The 24,204-nt window shown below is 45.5% G+C and overlaps 2 protein-coding genes across 12 annotated transcripts in view; one reads left to right on the plus strand and one right to left on the minus strand.

Moving 5' to 3' along the window:
• On the plus strand, positions 1-15,061 carry SLC23A1 (solute carrier family 23 member 1). 11 transcript variants are annotated; one of them, XR_006605353.1, is made up of 16 exons: positions 1-228; positions 1,374-1,435; positions 2,043-2,177; positions 2,621-2,778; positions 3,510-3,598; positions 3,726-3,793; positions 3,956-4,137; positions 4,249-4,369; positions 4,638-4,794; positions 5,099-5,246; positions 5,753-6,192; positions 6,327-6,435; positions 6,806-6,990; positions 9,476-9,742; positions 12,874-12,975; positions 14,555-15,061. XR_006605353.1 is itself a non-coding variant. In XM_013052440.2 (16 exons), the coding sequence occupies exons 1-15, from the start codon at positions 147-149 to the stop codon at positions 9,721-9,723; spliced, it is 1,926 nt and encodes a 641-aa protein (XP_012907894.1). In that variant the 5' UTR covers positions 2-146; the 3' UTR covers positions 9,724-9,742; positions 14,555-15,061. The 11 variants fall into 11 exon arrangements, 9 of the variants coding, with proteins under 9 accessions (XP_044931370.1, XP_044931371.1, XP_044931376.1 ...); XM_013052440.2 differs by lacking the exon at positions 12,874-12,975 and having other exon boundaries at positions 2-228; positions 5,753-5,858; positions 6,063-6,192; positions 6,292-6,435; positions 6,895-6,990; XM_045075439.1 differs by lacking the exon at positions 12,874-12,975 and having other exon boundaries at positions 2-228; positions 5,753-5,858; positions 6,063-6,192.
• PAIP2 (poly(A) binding protein interacting protein 2) overlaps positions 13,036-24,204 on the minus strand; it is a 25,622-nt gene continuing 14,453 nt past the window's right edge. The window contains exons 2-4 of the mRNA XM_004744842.3: positions 17,858-18,021; positions 16,561-16,740; positions 13,036-14,057 (exon numbers count right to left, since the gene is read on the minus strand). Of these exons, the coding sequence (XP_004744899.2) occupies positions 14,001-14,057; positions 16,561-16,740; positions 17,858-17,995 (375 nt within the window). The 5' untranslated portion in view covers positions 17,996-18,021 and the 3' untranslated portion in view covers positions 13,036-14,000. The remainder of the gene's footprint in view (positions 14,058-16,560; positions 16,741-17,857; positions 18,022-24,204) is intronic.

A 24,204-nucleotide genomic window follows, 5' to 3' on the forward strand; every position in this document is an offset into this window, starting at 1 on the left:
TTTCAAAGCTTCAAACTGGTCAGACAACTTTGGGACACCTGGGAGCAGGAGCCAAGGAAGCAGAGCAGAAGCTAAGCAGACGCTAGGCAGCAGGAGCTAGGGGAAGAGTTGGAGGCTGGACAGGCGGACGGATCCACAGCTGTAGCATGAAGCTGCTGCCCAGCTGGAGAGCCCGGCTGCCTCAGGGCCTGTGGAGCAGGGCCTGGCCATGGGCGCAACAACCCAGAAGTAGGTGGGTCTGGGGGGCTGGACCTGGGGCAGCACAGTGGGGAGCAGAACCAGGAAACTTGGGCCCAGTCCTCACCAGCTAAGGAGCTCCAGCTCCTCAGACCCTCCCCAAGTCCCTTCAGCCAGCTCCGGCCGGCCCTCATGGCCAGGCCAGTGGGCCTGCCAGAAGGACAAGACAGGCTGAGTCCAGGGCAGGCTTCAGCGGCTGTGGTACAGGCACTCACATGGGGCCCAGTGCTTAGAAAGGTTTGGTTTGATTTGGTTTAATACTCTGCTGTATCAAAATTCATAATACTAAAAAAAAAAAAAAAATTTGTAATACTTTTTGAATAGGGGCCCCAAATTTTCTTTTTGCACTGGGTCCTGTAGGTTAGGCAGCCAGTCCTGACTTGGGAGGGCGGGGAGGGAATCGTCCTGACACAGGGAACAGACAAGGCTGGGCCACCCTGGGCAGCTTCTCCTCCAGTGGCCCATCTGTTTTGTGCCTCTGTGACACTGAGGGGTATGTGGCCATATGGGAAAGGCAGCCCTTTACTGAATCTAATGGCTGATTTATAGCATGAACTCAGGAGTTCAGGTTAACCTGAGCTTTAGGAATGATGTTCTAAAATCTTGCTACTTACGTGACCTCGGTCAGATCACATCTCCGAGATCTGTTTCCTCAGCAGTAAAAGAGGTTAATGTCACCAGTGCCTGGAGTTCAACCCGGGAATACATTTGGCAGGCAGTCATTCCTCATTAAGAAACGTGATTTTGATGATGATAATCATTAACTTGTTATTAAAAAGTGGGGAAGAGTCTCATTCAGAGTGTGACTTATTAAGGTTACTACCATTCTCTTCCCTGTCACCTGGGGCTTGGTGAACTGTCCGCTCCTCATCTGCACCCTGGCCCCCTCTTGGAAACAACAGGTCCCACGCCCAGGCTCAGGCGCTGGCAGGGAAGGGCGCATGCTCAGGAGAGAAACGTGACCGAGGCTTGGGTGGCCTTTACCACTAGGGCTGGAGTTAATACTTTATCTCCGCTCAGGTCTGCCTTTCGCAATCAGAGCTGGGAATCTGGTTACAGATTTACTTCGAACAATGTCTGATGTGTGGACTAAAGTCCTCCTTGGCCTTTGTAAAGCCATCTCCTCTTTTCCTCAGGAACTGCTCACAGCTGTGCCCCAAAGATGAGGGCCCAGGAGAACCTGGAGGGCCGGACACAGGTGCTGGGGAACGGGTGGGAGCTGGGTGGGGGCAGGGATGGGTGGGGGCTAGAGGGCCTGCTCATGCCTTCCGGGGAACTGATGAACTTCTGATGAACTTGATTGAGAGTGACTATCCCAAGCTGAAAGTAGTAGTTGGGGGATGGGGTGGGGGCGGGCAGTGAAGGTGCAGGAGTCATCAGCTTTGGGATGGGCTGACTCCAGCTGGTGGGCCAGCAGGGACCACCCACCCCACACCCAGGGCAACCCCAAAGACCTTCCAGTGGCAAGGGAGGGACCTGTTCACAGACTTCAGCCCTCTTGCCCCCTCTCCTTTTGGCTGTTGGGGCCTGCTGACTTAGGGGCCCATCCCCTTGGCTGGAATGCTCTGGTCCCAAGGACTCCAGGAGCCAGCACAGAGGACTTATCCCTGAACAAAGGAATGTGAGGAGGGAGCCAGGGGTAATCAGGCTGAGAGACAGCTGGGTGGATGAACCATGAGGGAGGGTGGGGCTCAAATGCCGTACTGAGCATCTGACAGGCCATTCAGGCCATCTGATTCTGGGGCAGCATGAACCTGGCTGGCCCCTGTCACTCCACCCTGAATTACTTCTCTCTGCTGCCCTAGCATGAGTCCCTGGGCTCTGCAGGGAACTCCGAGAGGGATCCCATGGAGTCCCTGCCCAGAGAGCCCAAGTTTGACATGTTGTACAAGATCGAGGATGTGCCACCCTGGTACCTGTGTATTCTGCTGGGCTTCCAGGTGGGTTTCCCCACAGGGCCTCCCCACTCCCATTCTGCATGCTCCCCAGGATCCCAGCCCGCTTCCTGGCCAAGTTTATCTTGGGTAACAGAAAGAGAAACTTAAGGTCAACAGCTGTGACTGTCCCAAGCTGGCATGGGGAGGGGGTTTCTGATGGGGCCTGAGAGATCTTCCCTGGGAATATGTGTCACCTGACAGGCAGAATGTCAGTCACAGGGGAGAAGACCCACTCCACAGAAGCCACAGGAATATTTGAGGGTGAATTAGTACCCCAAAGAGAGAGGTGAATGGTAGCTCTCTGGGAATCCTTGTAAGAGTTTTAGGCCCGGGTGAGCACCTTTGCCAGGGGCAGTGTGGGTTCAGGCCCCCTGAGGCAGGTGTGAGGATCGCTGGGGTCTCCCTGGTTCCCAGGGAGCTGCCTCACGCACTCTCCCTGCACCTAGCATTACTTGACATGCTTCAGTGGCACCATTGCTGTGCCCTTCCTCCTGGCTGAGGCGCTGTGTGTGGGCCGGGACCAGCACATGGTCAGCCAGCTCATCGGGACGATCTTCACCTGCGTGGGCATCACCACCCTCATCCAGACCACACTGGGAATCCGGTGAGCTGCCCTGCCCCCGCCCCACGCCCCACCGTGAAAACACACACAGCAGGTGGTTTCTCTTGAGGGCTCTTTTGGGGGCAGGGTAGGGGGCAAGAAAGCTGCTAAGTGCCCCCACCTGCTCCTCCTATTCCCAAGCCACCCTTAGATGGAGGCAGCTGGGATCCTACCTTGGGGCCCTAAGCTCCCCAAAGGCAAAGAGTTGGTGGGTTTAAAGGAATGTACCCTTAGCTGGGCTCTCCCTGTTAAGTCCTACTTTGGTAATGAGGACCACCCACTCCCAGCTTTTAGGTTCTTTGTGGGCCTCTTCAACGGCCCATCCTCCTGGGGGCCCCCGAGCGCACAGCTCAAGGCCTGGGTGGCCAAAAGATGGTTGTGTGCTGGGAGGATATGGAGGAAGTTTGTGAGTGGAACTTGGGCACAAGAGCTGAGCTGTCTACTTCCTTGCACGTGGCTCCTCACAGTGCAGGAGCTGAGAAGGAAAGGGGGAAGGAAGCTTGTGGACCAGGGACTCCATTTGTTTTCTTCCTTGGGCCCCCAGAATTAATAGTCCTGCCTGGGGCTGCAGTGACTTCTCTCAGGTCTGCCCTGTCCCTTGTCCATCTGTGTCTCTGCTTCTGGGTGTGATTCTGTCTCCTCCTCTTGGCACCACTCATTTCCCCATCTCTCCTGTCTCTGTGTCCTTGCCCACCCCTGACCCCATCCCTGCCGCTCTGTGCCTCTCTGTGTAGGCTGCCGTTGTTCCAGGCCAGCGCCTTTGCATTTCTGGTCCCAGCCAAAGCCATCCTGGCCCTGGAGAGATGGAAATGCCCCCCGGAAGGTGGGCACACTTCTGGGGGCTGTGTTGGAAAGGAGAGGCCCAGGAGCACTGAGGTGCAGTCATGGCAGCATCTTCTCTTTCTCTCTCTGTTCCCTGGCCATGTGTGTGTTCCTGTCTCTGCTCCCAGAGGATATCTACGGTAACTGGAGTCTTCCCCTGAATACCTCTCATATCTGGCACCCACGGATACGAGAGGTGGGTTTGCACCTGGGGTGGAAGAGACCTGGACCTGAGGAGGGGGCTAGATAGGAGAGGAGCCACTGCTGATTTGGAGGATTCAAGGTGGTGGTCCAGGAGCTTTTTTTTATAATGTAGAGGTGATAGCCTCTATGTTATAGCTGGTCTTTGCTTTTCTAGGTCCAGGGTGCAATCATAGTGTCCAGCATGGTGGAGGTGGTGATCGGGCTGATGGGGCTGCCTGGGGCCCTGCTCAGCTACATAGGACCTCTCACGGTCACCCCCACTGTCTCCCTCATTGGCCTGTCTGTCTTCCAAGCTGCCGGTGACCGAGCTGGTTCCCACTGGGGCATCTCAGCTTGGTGAGCAGACACCAGGCCTGATCCTTGTCCAGCCTTAGCCCTTTCACCCCCTTCACGTCCTGTCCCTAGCCCAGCCTACCAGCCATCTTTCCTTTGTGCTTCTGCCCCCAGTTCCATTCTCCTGATCATCCTCTTCTCCCAGTACCTGCGTAACCTCACCTTCCTGCTGCCTATCTACCGCTGGGGCAAGGGCCTGACTCTCTTCCGCATCCAGATCTTCAAGATGTTTCCAGTGAGTGAGGAGATGACAGGCGGCTTGGGGCTGGGACTAGGGCAGGGGCTGGACTTGTGTCCGGGGCAAAGGTTGGGAGGCAGGTCCAGGACAGCAAAGGAGCTAGAGCCAGAGCACAGACGAGGTCCCAGTCAGGGGCCAGAGCAGGGATGGGGGCCCAGGCCTGAGCTAGGGCAGGGGCAGAGGCTAGGGTTGAGGTAGGGGCTGGTTACCCCTGGACCAAGACCTCCCAGACCCTCAGTGCTCCTCTCACCCCACCCCACTTCAGATTGTGCTGGCCATCATGACCGTGTGGCTGCTCTGCTACATCCTGACCCTGACAAACGTGCTGCCCTCAGACCCCACCGCTTACGGCTTCCAGGCACGGACAGATGCACGAGGAGACATCATGGCTATTGCACCCTGGATCCGCATTCCCTACCCCTGTGAGCCACCCCACCTGGCCCCCTCTGCCTCCAGCTGAGACCATCTAAGGGGCCCCGGATGACACCAATCCAATTGACAACATAATGAGCATTAGGTGCCCATTTCTAGTGTGCCAGAGTGTTTTCCTCAAAACCTCACTCCGGCTTCACGACTCTGAGGGATCCCAAATGAGCTCTCAGGACTCTAGCCCCCACCCCAGCTCGAGGTCCCTTCACCCCCCTCATCCCCCCACATACTGCCCAGTCCCCTCCCTGGCCCACCCAGTGGCACTGCATCCCCCGCTCCTATCTCCTCCTGATCCAGGTCAGTGGGGCCTGCCCACAGTGACTGCGGCTGCTGTCCTGGGTATGTTCAGTGCCACACTGGCAGGCATCATCGAGTCCATCGGAGATTACTATGCTTGTGCCCGCCTGGCGGGTGCCCCACCCCCTCCTGTACATGCCATCAACAGGTATGGCCACCTGCCCTCTCCCACATCTGATCTTCTCAGGGGCCACTTGGGAAGCAAATGGAGGGACATGGTGGGTACCCAAAAGTGTGGACTTCGTCAAGTACTAACACTTTCAAGATCTTGTTCTCCATACTTACGAAATGGGGATGCTCTCATCATTCAGTCCGAGTGCTTTGAGTCGCTGAGGTAATGAAGCCTAAGGGAAACTATTTGATAATCTTCAACGTGCCTGGCCCTTCATGTGCATTTTCCTATGCAGTCTACTAACTATTCTGAGACAGGTACCCTTATTATCCCCATTTTACAGACGAGGAAACAGAAGCCCAGAGTTGCCTAAGGGCAACTGGGACTAGTGCTTGGATGTGGGCTCTTGGCTCCCAGACCTACTTCTGGCCTATAGTGGGGAGTACTACAGATAGTTGCAGCTTGTACTGTCCCCAAGAAGGCATGCAGCCCGCCCAGGGCGAGGGGAGGACACAAGCCCCCAACTCGCCCTTTCCTTACAGGGGTATCTTCACTGAAGGCATCTGCTGCATTATCGCAGGGCTGCTGGGCACAGGCAATGGGTCCACATCGTCCAGCCCCAACATTGGTGTTCTGGGGATTACCAAGGTGCCACAAGCCAGAGCCGCACAAAGTGCCCCCCTGCCATTCCTTGTACTGCAGCCCCACCTGACCTATGAACCATCCAACCCCACAATGAGCCTGGGGCCCTTTCGTGCTCGCTTTTGTGACAGGTCCTGTCTGCCTTCCCTCCGCAAGCTCAGCCACCCAGGTCCGTTCCAGGGCCTAACCCTACCCCCGGCTCCCATGCAGGTAGGCAGCCGGCGTGTGGTGCAGTACGGTGCGGGAATCATGCTCGTCCTGGGCACAGTTGGCAAGTTCACCGCCCTTTTTGCTTCACTCCCTGACCCCATACTGGGGGGTATGTTCTGCACCCTTTTTGGTGAGTGGTATGTAGCCAAGTGGGTGGGGGTGGGAGGCGCTCCGCGGTGGAGGCCACCCTGCTTGTGGGGCAGCTCCAGCAGTTATCCTGCGCCCTCAGGCATGATTACGGCTGTGGGGCTATCCAACTTGCAGTTTGTGGACATGAACTCCTCCCGCAACCTGTTCGTGCTCGGATTTTCTATGTTCTTTGGGCTCACGCTGCCCAATTACCTGGAGTCCAACCCTGGCACCATAAACACAGGTACCCCCACTAGTCAGAATGTCTGGGGGTGGGGGAGGTGTAGTGGGCTCTGGGCATGGGTCTTTCCCTCAAAGGCACCCTGCGACAGAGCCACAAATCCTGCCCAACCCTGGATGTGAAGCAGAAGCTGAGAAGTGAATGAGCAGGTGTCTTTTACTGAGACACTTTCTATGGACAGGCATGGAGCTTTACCTGTGCTCATTTAATATGTACAACAGTTCCTCAAGACAGATACTAGTGTCCTGTCCATGTGACAGAGGAGGAAAGTGAGGCTCAGAGAAGTTAAATGATGTGTCCCAAGACAACAAACCTGGGATTATAGGTGTGAATGTTGGGATTTGTACCCTTTCATCTCCATGCCTGCTCAAAGAAGTCAACAAGCTGCACAACTGGGAGCAAAGTCCCTGAGCTCTGTCTCCAGAAGCCAAGATGCCCACTGGCCCTTGGCCTATTCCACAGGCATTCCTGAAGTGGACCAGATTCTGACTGTGCTGCTGACCACAGAGATGTTCGTGGGTGGGTGCCTCGCTTTCATACTGGACAACACAGTGCCAGGTATGGGTCAGCCCTGGGAGGGACACAGAAGACTAGGCTGGGCTCATCTGCACTCTAGCAGATGGCCCCACAACCACAAGTGTGGCCAGGACCCAGGCAATGAGGGCCCTGCAAGGAGAAGCAGGGCCACCTGGGCTGAAGAAACCACTGGCTGGACAGAGGCACAGACATGCTCTACAGGTCTTGAAGAGGGTGGGTCTAGGGGAGTCATTCCCCAGCCCTCTGAGTTGTTTCCTCTCCATTTCTTTTCTTTTTCTTTTTTTTTCTTTTTTAAGATTTTATCTATTTGACAGAGATCACAAGTAGGCAGAGAGTCAGGCAGAGAGGAAGAAGCAGGCTCCCTGCTGAGCAGAGAGCCCGATGCTGGACTCAATCCCAGGGTCCTGGGATCATGACCTGAGCCGAAGGCAGAGGCTTTAACCCACTGAGCCACCCAGGCGCCCCATCCTCTCCATTTCTTGATAGCCACCAGGGGAAGGGTGCCTTTGGGAGCCTTTGCTTTCTTCCATTAGGCCAGATACAAATGAAACATCAATCTGGGTGCCAAAACCCACTCCAAATATGCCAGCAACCCATCACGCTTGACTACTAGGAGAGCCCCAAACATTCTCTTTGGTATCAGGGTTTTCACAGGGATTGTGGAGGAAGGATATTTAGCATGGGCCCCTGAGAACCTTCCGGCCAATGTTTAGATGTCCTGTAAAATACAAAAACCAAATGCCACCAATTGTATTAATTAATGAATTTTCCGTGTTCTAATGAGTAACAAGCATAGTTAACATTTACCATTTACTATGGGTCAGGCATGAAACTATGTCTTGCTTCATTCTCAAAAACCATCCTGTTAGGCAGAAACTATCAACACCATTTCGCAAGGAAATAGAAGCACAGATGTTAAGCGACTCACCAACATTCACAATGTTTGCAGATTTAAAAGGTCGCAAATCTGAGATTCTAACAAAGTCCACTGGATGCAGTCTATGGCTTGTGTCCCAGCCACTGCACCATACTGCCTCTGTTGGAGTGTTTCAGGGGACCTGGAAGACCAGAGAAAGCTGTGGAGGCAGAGGTTAAAGACTGCATCAGTCCAGGGAGATGAGGCATGGGAGCAGCAGGATGATGGTCCTCCATCCCCTACCACTTACCGGCCTAAACACAGCTGCAGGGTTGAAGCATGGGCAGGAAGGGCCTAGGTGCCATGGCCCTTTTAGGGATTTTAGCATCAGATGATGTGATAACTCTTGGTAGCAGTTACCCCAAGGACTAATGGGAGGTACCTGCCCCTCCCCATTGAGAGAAAGCCAGGCTGCGGACCAGAGGTAAAGAAGTGGCAGCCTCAATGCCCAAGGAATATGGGGAGATGGAAGGCCTCAGGTGGACAGCTGTATACAAAGGGGCTTGTGATCTGGATAGCTGGATTAAGCTACCCAGATGTTAACAGCCTCAGACTGCCTGAGTTCCTCACATCCTCATCCTTCAACCCAACTGTCTATCAGCAACCATCTCTTCCAAGGATCATTATACATGTTGTGCTACATAATCCTCAGTAGTCCTTCAATGTGCATTGATGAAATCTGAAGCCCCGAGTGGTCAAATCACTTGCCTAACATCACGCAACCTGAATTCACACCCAGGTCTGGCTAAATCAGAATTCCTTAATTATGGAATCACATACTTTCTGCTATGTGATGGCATTTTGCTGATGGGCCGCTTTGCATTTGCTCCTTCCCCATCTATAGCCCAAACTTAGAAGAGCAAATTAGTTCAGCAAATGCTAGTGGGGCTAGTAGAACCCCCCTCCCTCTAGATTTACATTGCATCATTCTTCTTCCACCCCAGCCCTCTTGTGAAAACCTGAGACCTCAGGCACCCCTACCCTACCTCCTGAGGGAGCATTCCCCTAGATGTAAATAATCTTTTGTGTATCCATACTACCAACAAAGATTTTACTTGGCTTGACTCTGAGGTTTGTATTATAAAAATGAGTTTATTTTCCAAATATGGATATTGAATATTAATACTGATTATAGTGTTTCTCAGTAGCCCTCCTTGACCCCAAAGCAGGCTGGGCACTATTGGTCCTCATCAGCTTAGCACATACTAGCCCCATACTAGAGATGTTAAGTTACCAATTAACCTTTCTGCCTGTTTCTTCATAAAAATATGTATAGTAGTGCCTATATACCTTCCACAGTTATGTTTTGAAGAAATGAAATGATGAAATTAAAGCATTTAGCACAGAGCCTGGCACACTACGGATACACAATAGATACTAATTAGAATCAGTATTACCTTTAGGGTTTCCTAGAGTTCTGGCCAAGTTAAGAACTGAGAAATCATGGATTCAGTAACCTTCCAGTCCCAGAAAATACTTGAGAATGAAGACAATGGATTCCAGAAATCTGTCTCAGGACTAGGTTATGGAGGTATGGAGCGGAGGTAGTGGAGGGCTGCTGGCCCTGACAACCTCACTATTCCATTTCAGGGAGCCCAGAAGAACGAGGTCTGATACAATGGAAAGCTGGGGCCCATGCCAACAGTGAGATGTCCACCAGCCTCAAGAGCTATGACTTCCCCATTGGGATGAACATTGTAAAAAGAATTGCCTTTCTGAAATACATTCCTATCTGCCCAGTCTTCAAAGGATTTTCTTCAAGGTCGAAAACCCAGCCTCCAGTTCCAGAAGACACTCCAGAAAATATACAAACTGGATCTGCATGCACCAAAGTCTGAAAAATTATTCCTAGTAAAGGTAGGATGTGTGTTAAGACTATCTTTTGTAGGAGGGTTAAAAAAAAAAAATCACAATATTTTTATACTTTAACCAAAGAAAAACAAAACTACTCAGCTTCTGTTTTTGTGACTTATTTGACTATCTTCAAGGGAAAGGTACACTGTAAAACGTCAATATACAGATTTTGAGTGCAATTCCTTAACCATTTCATAATGAGAGTAGAACTTTCCAACTGGTGTGGGTCACTAAGAGGTTACAAGTATACTGACATATTGACCCTTTAGCTTTCTGGGTGTCTATGCAGGAAATGAGTCAACTTCAGCCCTAAACTCTAGCCCTAAACTCAGACATAAACTCGAGCCACAGGCAGCCCCATCTGTGTACTCCAATATGCTAAAAACAAAATAGAACCCAAAAGCCCACAGCACTTTATGACATGAAATAGGTTGAGAAATACTGCACAAAACCAGGAAACTTCCTTCAGATATGCTGCCTTGTTTCAGTAGTGATAACATAAAAATCCCTAAAATGGTTAACAGGATGACTTCCATTACCCTAAAACTATGCCACATGGGTGTGATGGGATGATCTGTCCAAAGTGCTTCAAAATGGAATAGCTGAAGCTCTCAAACTTTCCATCTCTACCTGTAATGCAGATGCCTGACTCTCCAGTTAAACAGCTAAGTAGTTTTTTTTTTTTTAAAGATTTTATTTATTAATTTGACAGAGAGATCACAAGTAGGCAGAGAAGCAGGCAGAGAGAGAGGGAGAAGCAGGCTCCCTGCTGAGCAGAAAGCCCGATGTGGGGCTCGATCCCAGGACCCTGGGATAATGACCTGAGCTGAAGGCAGACGCTTTAACCCACTGAGCCACCCAGGCGCCCCAAACAGTAAGTAGTTTAAACAGTAAGTAGTTTTAATGTGCAGTTTCCCTAAAAAATCAAGAAAAGTTCCAACAGGGCGCCTGGGTGGCTCAGTGGGTTAAGCCCCTGCCTTTTTTTTTTTTTTTAAAGATTTTATTTATTTTATTTTGCAGGCAAATATTACAAGTAGGAAGAGAGGCAGGTAGAGAGAGAGGAGGAACCAGGCTCCCTGCTGAGCAGGACCCTAGGATCATGACCAGAGCCGAAGGCAGAGGCTTTAACCCACTGAGCCACCCAGGCGCCCCAAGCCCCTGCCTTTGGCTCAGTTCATGATCTCAGGGTCCTGGGATCGAGCCCCACATCAGATTCTCTGCTCAGCAGGGTGCCTGCTTCCCCCTCTCTCTCTCTGCCTGCCTGTCTGCCTACTTGTGATCTCTGTCAAATAAATAAATAAAATCTTAAAAAAAAAAAAAAAAAGAGCAGTCCCAACAAAATGAGAGCTAAGCCTACAACATAGCTTTCTTGTAAAAATAATCACTTCGGGGCACCTGGGTGGCTCAGTGGGTTAAAGCCTCTGCCTCCTGGGATCGAGCCCCGCATCGGGCTCTCTGCTCGGCGGGAAGCCTGCTTCCCCCCATCTCTCTGCCTACTTGTGATCTGTCAAATACAAAAATAAATGAATCTTTAAAAAAAAAAAAATCACTTAAACAGAACTTTCTATGTACCAGACACTCTTGTAAGTGCTTAATTAACTATAGAATCCTGAGACAGACACTGTTATTACCACCATTTTATTTTTAAATTTTATTTTTTCAATAATTTTTTAAAAAAGATTTTAGGGGTGCCTGGGTGGTTCAGGGTAACCCTCTGGTTAACCCTCTGCTTTTGCCTCAGGTCATAATCTCAGGGTCCTGGGATTGAGCCCCACATCGGGCTCTCTGCTCAGTGGGGGAGCCTGCTCTCCCCCCAACCCACTGCCTGCTTCTCTGCCTAACTTGTGACCTCTGTCAAAGAAATAGGTAGTCTTAAAAAAAAATAATAAAGTTAAAAAAAAAGATTTTATTTGAGAGAGAGAGTACAAGTAGGGGGAGGGGCAGAAAGAGAAATGGACTCCTCACTGGGCAGGGAGCCTGATTCGAGGCTCAATTCCAGGACCCCAAGATCATGACCTGAGCCAAAAACATATAACCAACCAAGCCACCCAGGTGTCTCTTTATTTTTTTTTAGTAATATCCACACCCAGCATGGAGCTCAAACTCACAACCCTTTTAAAAAGGTGGAAATTAAGGCACAGACAGGTTAAGTGACTTGTCCATGATCTCTGGATTCATATCCAGAAGTCTGGCTAGTCTGTGCTCTTAACCATTAGGTTACAATGCCTCTCTAATTTAGGTTCAGAACCTCCAATTACACTACACTATGGCAATTTGGCACTATGTTTAAATGAACTCATTTGCCCCCGCCTGAGCTTAGAGAGAGAGAATCTGTAAGCCTTATACATTTGGCAGCCGGCTGTGTCACTTGTGGTACTTAGCTATTAAAGACAGAGGGGACTGGCTGTATCATGGCTCCAAAAACTTTGTTTCAGAGTTTCTTAAAGACCTACCTATTTTGGGGTGCCTGGCTGGCTCTGTCAGAACATGTAACTCTTTGATCTCAGGGTTGTCAGTTTGAGCCCATGGGGATCAAGAATCTCATACTCTACTGACTGAGCCAGACAGGCACCCCAAAATTACTAAAAACAACAACAAAAAACCTACCTGTTTAGTTTATTTCTTTTAAGGGAGCTACTAAAAAACACTAGGGCACCTGGAAAACCAAAGGACCACCCCCCAACCTTTCCCTGTAGAATGTGAGTCAGAACAGACTACATGGCCTTTTTAATTTTGGGCCCAACAAACTCAAGAAAAGCACAGAGGGCATTATCAACAACTAAGTAGGACCATGAAGCAGAATTGTATGGCAGAACCAGAGAACTGGTAGATGGCTGACAGCCTATCCCAAAATAAAGATTAGCCACAAAAATTATAAATAAGCTTGTGAGGGGAAAACAGGGATGGTCCAGGTAATCAAAATAGCAAACCAGTCCAATTGGACCAGCAATGGCTTGTGACGGGCAGAAGCCAAAGGTGATTATACTAGAGTAAGTTTACTATTATACTGGTCAGTCAAAAAGTTTCTTAACATGGGTATCTACAACTGCCCTGACACTGACTGCAGCCCGAAGCAATCAAGGTGGGTTACAGAAGGGGATGCAGGCTTTATTTTACTACTGTATTTTGGACAGATACACGCATAAGGACACACCTGACATTCTGGAATCGAATAAAGCCTGCTCTCAGCAAATCTTGCCAGCAGGGTTGTCCTGAAGTACTGAGCCCACACTAAAGTGAGTATCAATCACCACAGGAGAGTCTGCATTCCAGTACCAAGAAACACAAGCATCAGCTCAGTTCTACTATTATTTATTTTTTTAAATATTTTTGAAAAAATATAATTTTTTTACAATATTTTCAACTTAAACACTATTCACACTGAACACGTATGGCAGCTTAACCTACCCAAGTATGAAGTTTAAGAAGCCAAAACTGTTCTAGCTTTGTTAAAAGAAAAGTTGTGCTGTAGACTACTGTAGTGATGGTTAACAAAGCAAGGAAAAGCACCACTCAAATCATGTTACTATTACTTTGTTCAGGGGATTATGATGGGTCAAATGTTTGCACTTCACATAGGCATAGCTATGATGCAGTGACTCCTCAGAAGATGCAGTTCTCAAATTACATACTTCCTCAGATGTAACATTAGAAGAACTACTTCTTATGTGACAAAATATCATCAAAGCCAGGACTAGTTATCATCTGATTACTACCCTTGTAACTTCAGTAACCAAAGACATACTTGTCTATAAAGAATTATTTCAAATTAACTAACAAGGCCTTCTTCAGAAAAAGGAGAACCTTTTTGATAGTTACAAATGCAAACTGAAGTCTGAACTTAGAAATACACCTAACAACTAGAACTTAATTTAAATGTACTCATTTTAAAAAAGTTTAGACATCAACAAGCATTCGCTAACCCTAAGGGACTAGTTTAGCTTCAAAAAAGACAATTCACTAAGATTTAGAGGTCATTTTAATTTGGTGCTTTGTCACAACTTGACTGGTGCTTCTTTCCTCGCTGTCTTCACATCAAGCCATGGGGCCAATCCTATTTTCAGTAAATGTTTGACAGCTTATTACTTAATAACAGTCTCAGCACTTTTATTAAGCATGCAAGACTAACAAAACTTTGGCAATGCATAAGTGTAACACAGTGACAAGAGAGAGCTTTTACAATTAAGTCTTCTAATACTGCCTTCACAGTGTGGAAATTGTGCTACATCCACCAAAAGAGGGCCCCGTCTACTCAAATATTTTAGTACTTCACCCCAGGAACAAACTCCTTTGCATTTGGATTCAGATTGCTCTTGACCTGGAAAATAAGTACATAAAAAAAAAAAAAAGCAAATTCATTAACAGATGGCTTCAGATATTTAGAAGCATTCAACCCAGATCCACATGCAAAATATCTTCCAAAAAACATAAAACAAAAGAACTCAGATTGTAAGGTTAAACTTAACCCCCAAAATCTATCTACAGCAGGGAAAGAACCAGAGATAAACTATGTATTTAAAAGAAAATTTATGACCTTCTAAAATGAAAGTAGGAACTGAAATTAAATTTGCTAAAGTGTAACCAGAAACCCACTAACTTCACACAAACTGAAAAGGTGTCACAGAATGAGGAATTCTGTTCATTTAACTATGATACTTGATTTTAACCATTTCATACTATGCAAAAATATTAAACAAGGGTTGAAATGATGATTAAAGTAGATTGGAGAATTTTTTATGGATTAATTTTGCTCATGATCCTCACTAAAAACATGGGAGTTATCTTTCTAAAATTGCTGTATTCTAATTCCCACAGGAAGCAAGGTTTGTAACAGAAAAAGAAAACTACATGGGGAATCAGAAGACCAAAGATGGAATTTCGTCACTGTTCCTAACTAGCTTCCTATGAAAGGCTGGATAAGTCACTTCCTCTGGGACTCTTAAGAATGGGCCAAAAAGTCTCTAAGAGCCACCATTCCATACCTCTAAATCTTTATTTTCCTAGACAGACATGTCAGTATATTGAGAATAGCTGGAAATTTGCCTCCACCACAGTTGACAAAAGATGAAAAGAAATCAAGATGTATTCCAGGCCCTGAAATGTAGGAATGCTGAGGCCTTTAGAGGGAATCTGAACCCCCTACATCACTTACTTCAAGACCAAAGCATATTAAATAACATGTTGGAGCAATAATTTAATTTTAGTTTCATAATTATACACAACCATTTCCTTGGATAGGACATACACAGTCTCACTTCTCTCAAGTGAATTATTTCTAAACTTTAAAGTGTGAGGTTTAAATAAAAAAGCAGTATTCTTCAATGTGTCATCTTTTGGCAGCTATAAAAGAATGAGAAGGAATTAACATAATTTCAAATAAACCAAGTCGAGTCGAACAAACCAGTTTCTAGGCAATTATAATGGGTCCACATTAAAGTTATACACTATGGGGTGCCTGGGTGGCTCAGTGGGTTAAGCCTCTGCCTTCAGCTCAGGTCATGATCTCAGGGTCCTGGGATAGAGCCCTGCATTGGGCTCTCTGCTCAACAGGGAGCCTGCTTCCCCTCTCTCTCGCCTACCTGTGATCTCTGTCAAATAAAGAAAATCTTTGAAAAATTTAAAAAAAAAAAAAAAGTTATACATTATGACCAGCAAAGGACTTTACTCATCAGAGTAACCAGGATTATTTGTGGAATAACTAATGCAGGCATAAGCAAGCATATCTCAATGGACTATTCATATCACACATCTGCTCAACCGGGTTACTGTCATTTACTGCAACAAGTCTATCCTACAATGTAAATTTCTATGTTCTTCAAACAGACCTTTAGAAGAACGGTTCCCAAATGCCTGATGGAGCAGGCAGGCAGTATGCACTAGGAGGGCTTTTTAAAACTCAGCATGCCTACACAACTGATTCTACAAGTCTGGGATGTAGCTGAGGGACTTATTTTTCTTTTTAATATTTCACAGGTAATTATGATGTATTGCCAGGGTAGGAAATCACTGCACAGTGAAAAGATGACAACTGCAAAAAATATTTCAGAGTCTAGGAGTAAATTCCAAAGAACTATCTTGTAAAAGCAATTAGAGATTGTCAATATGGTCAGAAAGGTCAACATTAGGACTTCAAATCATTTTATCTTAATTTTAGCAAACAACTCTTCAGGTTCTACCCTTGTACTAATGTTATTTGTCGTAATTCCTAAAAATACCTTTTACTGCAAATATACCATCCCCAGCAATAAAACATGGAAAACAGATAAAAATGCGAATAGGTTTGTGTTCCTACAAGTTCCAAGACGCTTGTAAAAGTCCCTATTAAATCCCAGTTCTAAATGGGAGTTAGTGTAACGCAATGAAAATCTTAGGTCGGGATAAAAAAAATCCAAATTTTCACCTTTCAAGTAAAATTTTGAAAATTTCGCCAAATGTTTAAGGCAAAATTAAAGAGCAAAACCTCTTTATCAAGCTACTTTTGTATAGGCAAGTCACATGGACATACTGTATGCTTCTTTTGGATTAATGCTTTAAGATATTTACATATCCCAGGGCAACATAGTTATTAAAACTAAAAGCAACTGCAAGAAGTTTGTTAGTCTGCAAGAAGTTTGTTAGTCTGAGACTAGCCCCAGAGTATAGTCAGAAGTCACTCCATGTCATAAGTAAGGAGACCAGGAGGCTCCTGCTTCCACAGTAAGAAGCAGTACAATTTCCGAAGGGGAAGAAACTTGTAGAACTCTTCTTAAACAGATGAATGCTGGCTTTTCCACTTAGGGGAACGATGAGCTAGTTTTTAAAAAGATGAAAAATAACTTTACCACAAGATCTTCCAGAGAAGAGCCATCACTGATAACAAGGTCATTAAATTGGTCTTGGATTTGGTCCATAGTTTGTGGGAGATCTCGAGCTGGAATAAACCACTCATGTTCTTCTTCTTCCTCTAGCATTTCTTGGAAGCAGCGTTCAATAAATTCTTCTTCCCATAACTCCTCTTCTATCTGGATTTATAATATATATAGGGTAATTTATAGAACATTTGATAAGACATCACTAGGAACAGCTTAAAATATCTTGAATTAAAGCCCTTAAAACCATAATATTGTAACCTTCTCCTCTGCTTCTGTGCCAAGAAAAAGAAAAATTACCACAAGAGTAGGGAAGACCTATTTAGGAGTTTGTGGTCTTTGTCTTAGCAGAATATTCTTTTTTCCAGCAGAATATTCTTTCTTCCACTTAGAGTGATGGGGAAGTAATAAATAAAGGAGTGTTTTCACTGAGGAATTTGTCAGAATTACCTGTGATACTTTAAAACTACACAAACCCTAACCCGACCCAAAAATGACTAAAATTCTGTAGAGGGTAGGGTTCGGGCATGGGTAATTAAAAATAAACCAAAAACAGATTTATGGTAAAATCAAACTTGCTACTGATTACCAAAGCCACAATCAGGGACGAACTAGACACAAGATGGAAATAGATGCCAGAAATATGGGAATAAAAGACAACATTATCAATGTAAGAGCATGATCTAAAGGTGAAAGTGGTGTCAAGTTTTTAGGCTTATCAAATTAAGAACCTCAAGTGAAAAAAATAGCACAATTCTGTATGTTAGTACCTATGCCTGTCTGCTCCTGATTTATATTCTCTTAAGAGCAATCTGGCTGATGCAAGCAGTAGTTTCCAAACCTAACTGCACAATGGAACCATCTGGGAGGTTTTTTTGTTTTTGTTTTTTTTAGTTTTATTTTTTATTAATCTCTACACCCAACATGGGGCTTGAACTCACAAACCTGAGATCAAGAATCCCATATGACTGAACCAGGCAGGTGTCCCCAGATGTGGGAGTTTTTAAAAAACAAGTTTTCCAGGCTCCACCCTAGTACTCCTAAATGAGAATATCTGGTGTGGGACCCTGCAAAAAGCTCCCTAAGTTATTTCAGTGAGCAGATAAACCTGGTAGTAATCAGCATTCAAATAAAATAGGAGTGGTGGCATATAAATCCATATATTTCATATATAAGGGACCAGATGAAAAACAAATTACAAGGACAAGTACATCCAAATTGAGGGCTGTCATGGGCTATGAGAAAGATCATGTTTGTACACAAAACTAACTTGTCTGTTGAATTCCTCTTCATTTTCCATCCACATGTACTCTGCAAATGGATTGTCATCTTCATGAGAATGACCATTAATAATCACATCTTCATTGATGATGCTTGGGCTAGTACTGCTGCGACTTGGATCTTTCATGGCTGGCGTTAGTTGTCGTTTTTAACCTTCAAAGAAGAATAGTTAATTTTGTCAGTCATTCTTTCAGTTGGTTTTTTTTTTTAAAGATTTTATTTATTTATTTGACAGAGAGAGATGACAAGCAGGCAGAGAGGCAGGCGGAGAGAGAGGAGGAAGCAGGCTCCCTGCTGAGCAGAGAGCCCAACGCAGGGCTCCATCCCAGGACCCTGAGATCATGACCTGAGCCGAAGGCAGCAGCTTAACCCACTGAGCCACCCAGACGCCCCCCATTCTTTCAGTTCTTAACTAACGTCTATCACCACCAGGCATCACAGTTAGGTACCAAATGCACGTGATATATCATGCAACTGGAAAGCTTCAGTATTTATCTCAAATGATCTTAATGTTTAAGAAATAGCTGCAAACAGCCTAGATTCATCTATTATTTTCTGGTAACCATCGACAGTAATCAACTCTTTGAACGTAACTCCCAAATCATCTGATTTTTAAAAATTTTAGATATGCCTTGCTTTATAAAATAAGCATGATGTGGAAGACTTAAGTCACTAAAAGTTACTTTATGAAAAGCAAATTCAACTTTTAAAAACTGGTATTAAAAAGCCCAGAGACTGCAAATGAAAATAGACTTAAAAAAAAAAAAAAGAGAGAGAGAGAGATTTTATTTATTTATTTGACAGAGAGAGAACAAGAGGGGGAACAAAAGCAGGAGGAGAGGGAGAGGGAGAAGGGAGAAGGGAGAGGCCTCCCCCCCGAGCAAGGAGCTCAACACAGGGCTCAATCACAGGACTCTGGGATCATGACCCAAACCAAAGGCAGACACTTAATGACTGAGCCACCTAAGCGCCCTGAAAACAGATTTTAATAACATCTTGGTTCCTCAGTTTCAAGGAACAGAGTGCTCTGGATCTTTTATTCTTTTTTTAAAGATTTATTTGAGAGAGAGAGAAAGAGAGGGAAAGAATCTCAAGCAGAATCTGTGCTGAATGTGGAACCTGGGCTCAATTTCACAACCCTGAGATCATGACCTGAGCTGAAACTAAGAGTCAGAGGCTTAATCAACTGAGCCATCGTTTTACTCTTCTGGATCTTTTGACTTCATAGCATACTCTCTATTTGCTTTATCTCTGTCAAGTCCCTCCATGTCTGGATTTGTCCACTGTACAGTGTCAACCATCTAATCTATGCAATATGCATGGTTTTAAATAAGGTATCTACAGACTTTTTCTCTTTAAAGATTCTGAGAAAGCGAGTGTGAGAGAGATCATGGGCAGGGGAGGGGTAGAAGGAGAAGCAGACTGACCACTGAGCAGGAAGCCCAATGCAGGACACCATCCCAGGACTCTAGGATCATGACCTGAGCCAAAGGCAAAACACTTAGCCAACTAAGCCACTCAGGCGCCCCTACAGATTGCCTTTTAAACTCTTGTTACTTTATAGTATGTAATAAATATCTTTCCATGAAAGTTGATGAAACTCCCCTGCTGACAGAAAAACTTACAGACTAAGTCAAAATGAATTTTCCAGAAGAAAAATGATGGAACATCACCAAGTTCACAGTAAAAGGTGTATCAAGAAAATGCAACTTTGGGAAGCAGAGAGTTTATTATTATTAACCTCAGCATTCAAGGCATAAAGCAAAACTCATTATGACGGTCTCAGTGAGGGGGATCCCCTATAACAATGTGAAAGCTATACCGCAAATGAAGTTCCCTAATTTTCCTCCTTGGTTCTCTCTCATCTCCTCCATGAACCATTCCATCGGCATCTCCATCTATGTCAAGGTTACTGATAAGCCTACTGGACATATCCTCTCTAACAACATTGTTGGGGGGGCCAACCCACTCTAATACTTCCTCCAGGTGCCCACCTCCGAAAGGGTGGGCTTCTTCTTCATTCCACACTGCTCTTCTCCTTTGCCTTCCTGGAGGACACTTTCCATCTTGAGATTGTTTTTCTGCTTCCTCTTTCTGCAGGGATCAGAAGCAGTCTTCCTAGCTTAGCCCTGAAATCTGCTGCACCAATGGACCTAAAGACCTGCTACCGATCAGGGTCAACTTCTGTGACTTTCTCCTTCCATGGGCTACAGGCTCATCAGTCTTCAAGACAATAGCAAACCCCCACAGAGCCACAAACGATGAACAGACTCCAACTAGCTCAAGCATCCAATCTCTTTTTATGTGAGTAAAAGCAGAGCAGTTTCTTATACACTACTCAATAGGTGGTAACATGACCTAACCCAGCTGATATATTGGTGGCTCAAAGTTTGAAGCAGGGGTGCCTGGGTGGCTCAGTCTTGGGCATCTCCCTTTGGCTCAGGTAATGATCCCAGGGTCCTGGGATTGAGCTCTGCATTGGGCTCCCTGCTCCACGGGAAGCCTGTTTCTCCCTCTCCCATTCCCTGATTGTGTTCCCTCTCTCACTGTCTCTTTCTCTGTCAGATAAATAAATAAAATCTTTAAAAAATAAAAATAAAACAAAAGTTTGAAGCGTTAAGTTTCAGAATCTAATTGTAGAAATAAAATTGCTAAACCTGGGTTTACATTTAACAAGAGTCATTTGCACATAAAATCAAACAGCAGTGTGACTGGCACCAAAGGGAGGAATCAGCATACCTAGCACAAAGACAGAGTTTTAAAAATCTTAAGGCCGGGGCGCCTGGGTGGCTCAGTGAATTGAGCGGCTGCCTTTGGCTCAGGTCGTGACCTCAGTGTCCTGGGATCGAGTCCCGCATCAGGCTCTTTACTCAGTGGGGAGCCTACTCCCTCTCTCTCTCTCTCTGCCTGACTCTCTGCCTACTTGTGATCTCTATGTCAAATAAATAAATAAATATCTTAAAAAAAAAATCTTAAAGCCTGGGGAATCTGCATGGCTCTGTCAGTTCAGCATTCATTCAACTCTTGATCTGGGCTCTGGTAATGATCTCAGGGTTGTGATCTCGAGCCCCAAGTCAAACTCACAACCCTGATATCAAGGATCACATACCCTACTGACTGAACCAGCCAGGTGCTCCTTCTTTAGATTAATTTCATGGACTTATCCTTAAGACTGCATTAGTATAATAAAAACTCTTATCATTCATATGACATGAATTTAGTCTCTTAAGCTGAGGGGGGGGCGGTTTCCTAGTCTGACACACACAAGTATATTCTGAAATACTGACTACTACTTACAATACCATCATGGTAGTGACATTTTTAGTTAAGAGGTCTTCAACTAAAAATTAGTAAGATCTTCTGCCCTGGTTATATTGTATATATATATGAAAGAAAGGCAGAGACAGACTAAGATTTAAGTGCTAGAGTGTGGGTAGAATGAAAACATGATCTGGGGGGGGTTGGGGTGTCTGGGTGGCTCAGTGGGTTAAGCCTCTGCCTTAAGCTCAGGTCATGATCTCAGGGTCCTGGGATTGAACCCCGAATCGGGCTCTGCTCAGCCGGGAGCCTGCTTCCTCCTCTTTCTCTGCCTGCCTCTCTGCCTACTTGTGATCTCTCTCTCTCTGTCAAAAAAAAAAACAAACAAACAAACAAAAAAATACCTTAAAAAAGAAAACATGATTTGGGTTAGGAAAAAGAGGCACTATAAAAGCAGACAAGACAGGGCGCCTGGGTGGCTCAGTGGGTTAAAGCCTCTGCTTTCAGCTCAGGTCATGATCTAAGTGTCCTGGGTTGAGCTCCCACATCAGGCTCTCTGCTCCGCAGGGAGCCTATTTCCTCCTCTCTCTCTCTCTGTCTGCCTCTCTGACTACTTGCGATCTCTGACTGTCAAGTAAATAAATAAAATCTTAAAAAAAAAAAAAAAGCAGACAAGAGAAAAAACAGACGATGAATATCTTTCTTTCTTTCTTTCTTTCTTTTTTTTAAAGACAGAGAGAGATACAGCAAGAGAGGGAACAGACGCAGGGGTCGTTGAGAGGGAGAAGCAGGCTTCCCGCTGAGCAGAGAGCCCTATGCAGGGCTCAATCCCAGAACCCTGGGATCATGACCTGAGCCAAAGGCAGACACTTAATTATTGAGCCACCCAAGCACCATGATGGATATCTTTGATATTTTTTATTTATCACTTATCTTGGATGAAATAAAAATCCTTTTTTGGGTAACAAGTTCTGACTAAAAACCAATCAGTTCCTCTGAAAGAAAGTACTCATTCTCATATGACAGGCATTCCATTTTAGATTAAACTCAAATATTATGAAAAGCACCAGTCAATCCTGTTTTGAAAATAGATGTAACTTTGTTTACTCTGCATGTGAGCTGATCAATATGCTCAGAGACACTGCAATTTATAACAGCTTTTTGTTATTTTCCCAACACGTATCCTATTCTAATTTACACCTGTTAAATCCTTTCAGATAACCACAGCATTAGCAAGTGACTTACAGCTTTAGTTTAAAAAAAAAAGTTTAGCACGGACTACAGGATATTCAATATTTAAATGGAATTGAGTAGGTATACGTAGCAACTGTAGGTGTGAGACTTGTCCATCTAGAAATATGTCAAACTTGTTTTTAAATAAGCCTCAATCACTGGAAGTTCATCTATATATAAATGCAATCTACTTAAAAAAAAAAAAAGATTTTATTTATTTATTTGACAGAGAGAGAGATCACAAGTAGGCAGAGAGGCAGGCAGAGAAAGAGGAGGAAGCAGGCTCCCCGCTGAGCAGACAGCCTGATGTGGGAGCTCAACCCAGGACACTTAGATCATGACCTGAGCTGAAAGCAGAGGCCTAATCCACTGAGCCACCCAGGCACCCCTGCAATCTACTTTTTTTTTTTTTAAAGATTTATTTATTTGACAGACACCACAAGTAGGCAGAGAGGCAGGCAGAGTGGGGGGGGCAGTGAAGCAGGCTCACCGCTGAGGAGAGAGCCCAATGTGGGGCTCTATCCCAGGACCCCGGGATCATGACCTGAGCCGAAGGCAGAGGCTTTAACCCACTGAGCCACCCAGGCGCCCCTGCAATCTACTTTTTTAAAAAATATTTTATTGGAGCACCAGGGTGGCTCAGTTAGTTAAGCGGCTGCCTTCGGCTCAGGTCATGATTCCAGGGTCCTGGGATCGAGCCCCAAGTCGAGCTCCCTGCTTAGCAGAGAGCCTGCTTCTCTCTCTCCCTCTGCCTGCCACTCTGCTTACTTGCGCTATCTCTCTCTGTCAAATAAATAAATAAAATATTTTAAAATTTTTATTTATTTATTTGACAGAGAGAGAGAGACAGCTAGAGAGAGAACACAAGCAGGGGGAGTGGGAGAGGGAAAAGCAGGATTCTCGCCGAACAAGGAGCCTGATGTAGGGCTCGATCCCAGGATATTGGGATCAAGACATGAGCTGAAGGCAGATGTCCAAGGACTGAGCCACCCAGGCGCCTCTGCGAGCTACTTTATTAAAGAAAAAAAATTTCCATACAATATATATGAGCCCAAGCTTCTGTGAACAATGAAAAATCTGCCTCAGCAAATTCTATAGTTTGAGAAACCCAGGGGACTCCCCTCCCTCTTCGTTTGATACAAACCAGTAACAAATAAAATCTAAACCGAGTTTAGCAAAAAGGGGCCCAATCCCTGAATTTGACAGGCCCCTGGTCAGCTTTTTGCTCATTATGAACTCAAACAAGCAGTAGCTTTGGTATAGATCCTAGTGAAAAAGTCCATGAAGGACCATAAATAAATTACTGTCAAGCAATATTTAGGAAACAAATCACAACTGAAACCAAGAAGAATGAACTGAAACCTGAACAATGATCTTACACCTTGACAACTGAGGGAAGGAACAACTGCTGACCAGACCACATTTCCAGCTACAGGCAGGCAAGTGAAAGCCAGGGATAAGGATCATTTACTTTCAGAACTAGAAGGATTTACATTTATTGGATACAAGGTATTCTAATGTAAGGCAATGTATCAAATTTTAAATTTTCTTCTATGACTTGTTCTTGACCCATCTTAGATCACATTCTTCATACTTCATTCTCTGTGTGTTCTGTTGTTTTTAAGAACTGGGTATATAGGATCATGTAGTCGGCTCAGTCTATGGTGCACGCTTTTTTTTTTTTTTAAGATTTATTCATTTATTTATTTACTTTTAAAGATTTTATTTATTTGACAGAGATCACAAGTAGGCAGATAGGCAGGCAGAGAGAGAGGGGGAAGCAGGCTCCCTGCTGAGCAGAGAGCCCGATGCAGGGCTAGATCCCAGGACCCTGCGATCATGACC

This window comes from Mustela putorius, unplaced genomic scaffold (genome assembly GCF_011764305.1).
Source record: "Mustela putorius furo isolate JIRA1106 unplaced genomic scaffold, ASM1176430v1.1 tig00000145_pilon_pilon_pilon, whole genome shotgun sequence".
Lineage (NCBI taxonomy): Eukaryota > Metazoa > Chordata > Mammalia > Carnivora > Mustelidae > Mustela > Mustela putorius.

Excerpts from the sequence above, each read along its gene's own strand:
- SLC23A1 (XM_045075435.1), top strand. The coding sequence starts at position 147 with ATGAAGCTGCTGCCCAGCTGGAGAGCCCGGCTGCCTCAGGGCCTGTGG. Across the intron at positions 4,138-4,248 it reads CACTGGGGCATCTCAGCTTG|TTCCATTCTCCTGATCATCC; the intron begins GTGAGCAGACAC and ends TTCTGCCCCCAG. Across the intron at positions 5,247-5,752 it reads CCTGTACATGCCATCAACAG|GGGTATCTTCACTGAAGGCA; the intron begins GTATGGCCACCT and ends CTTTCCTTACAG.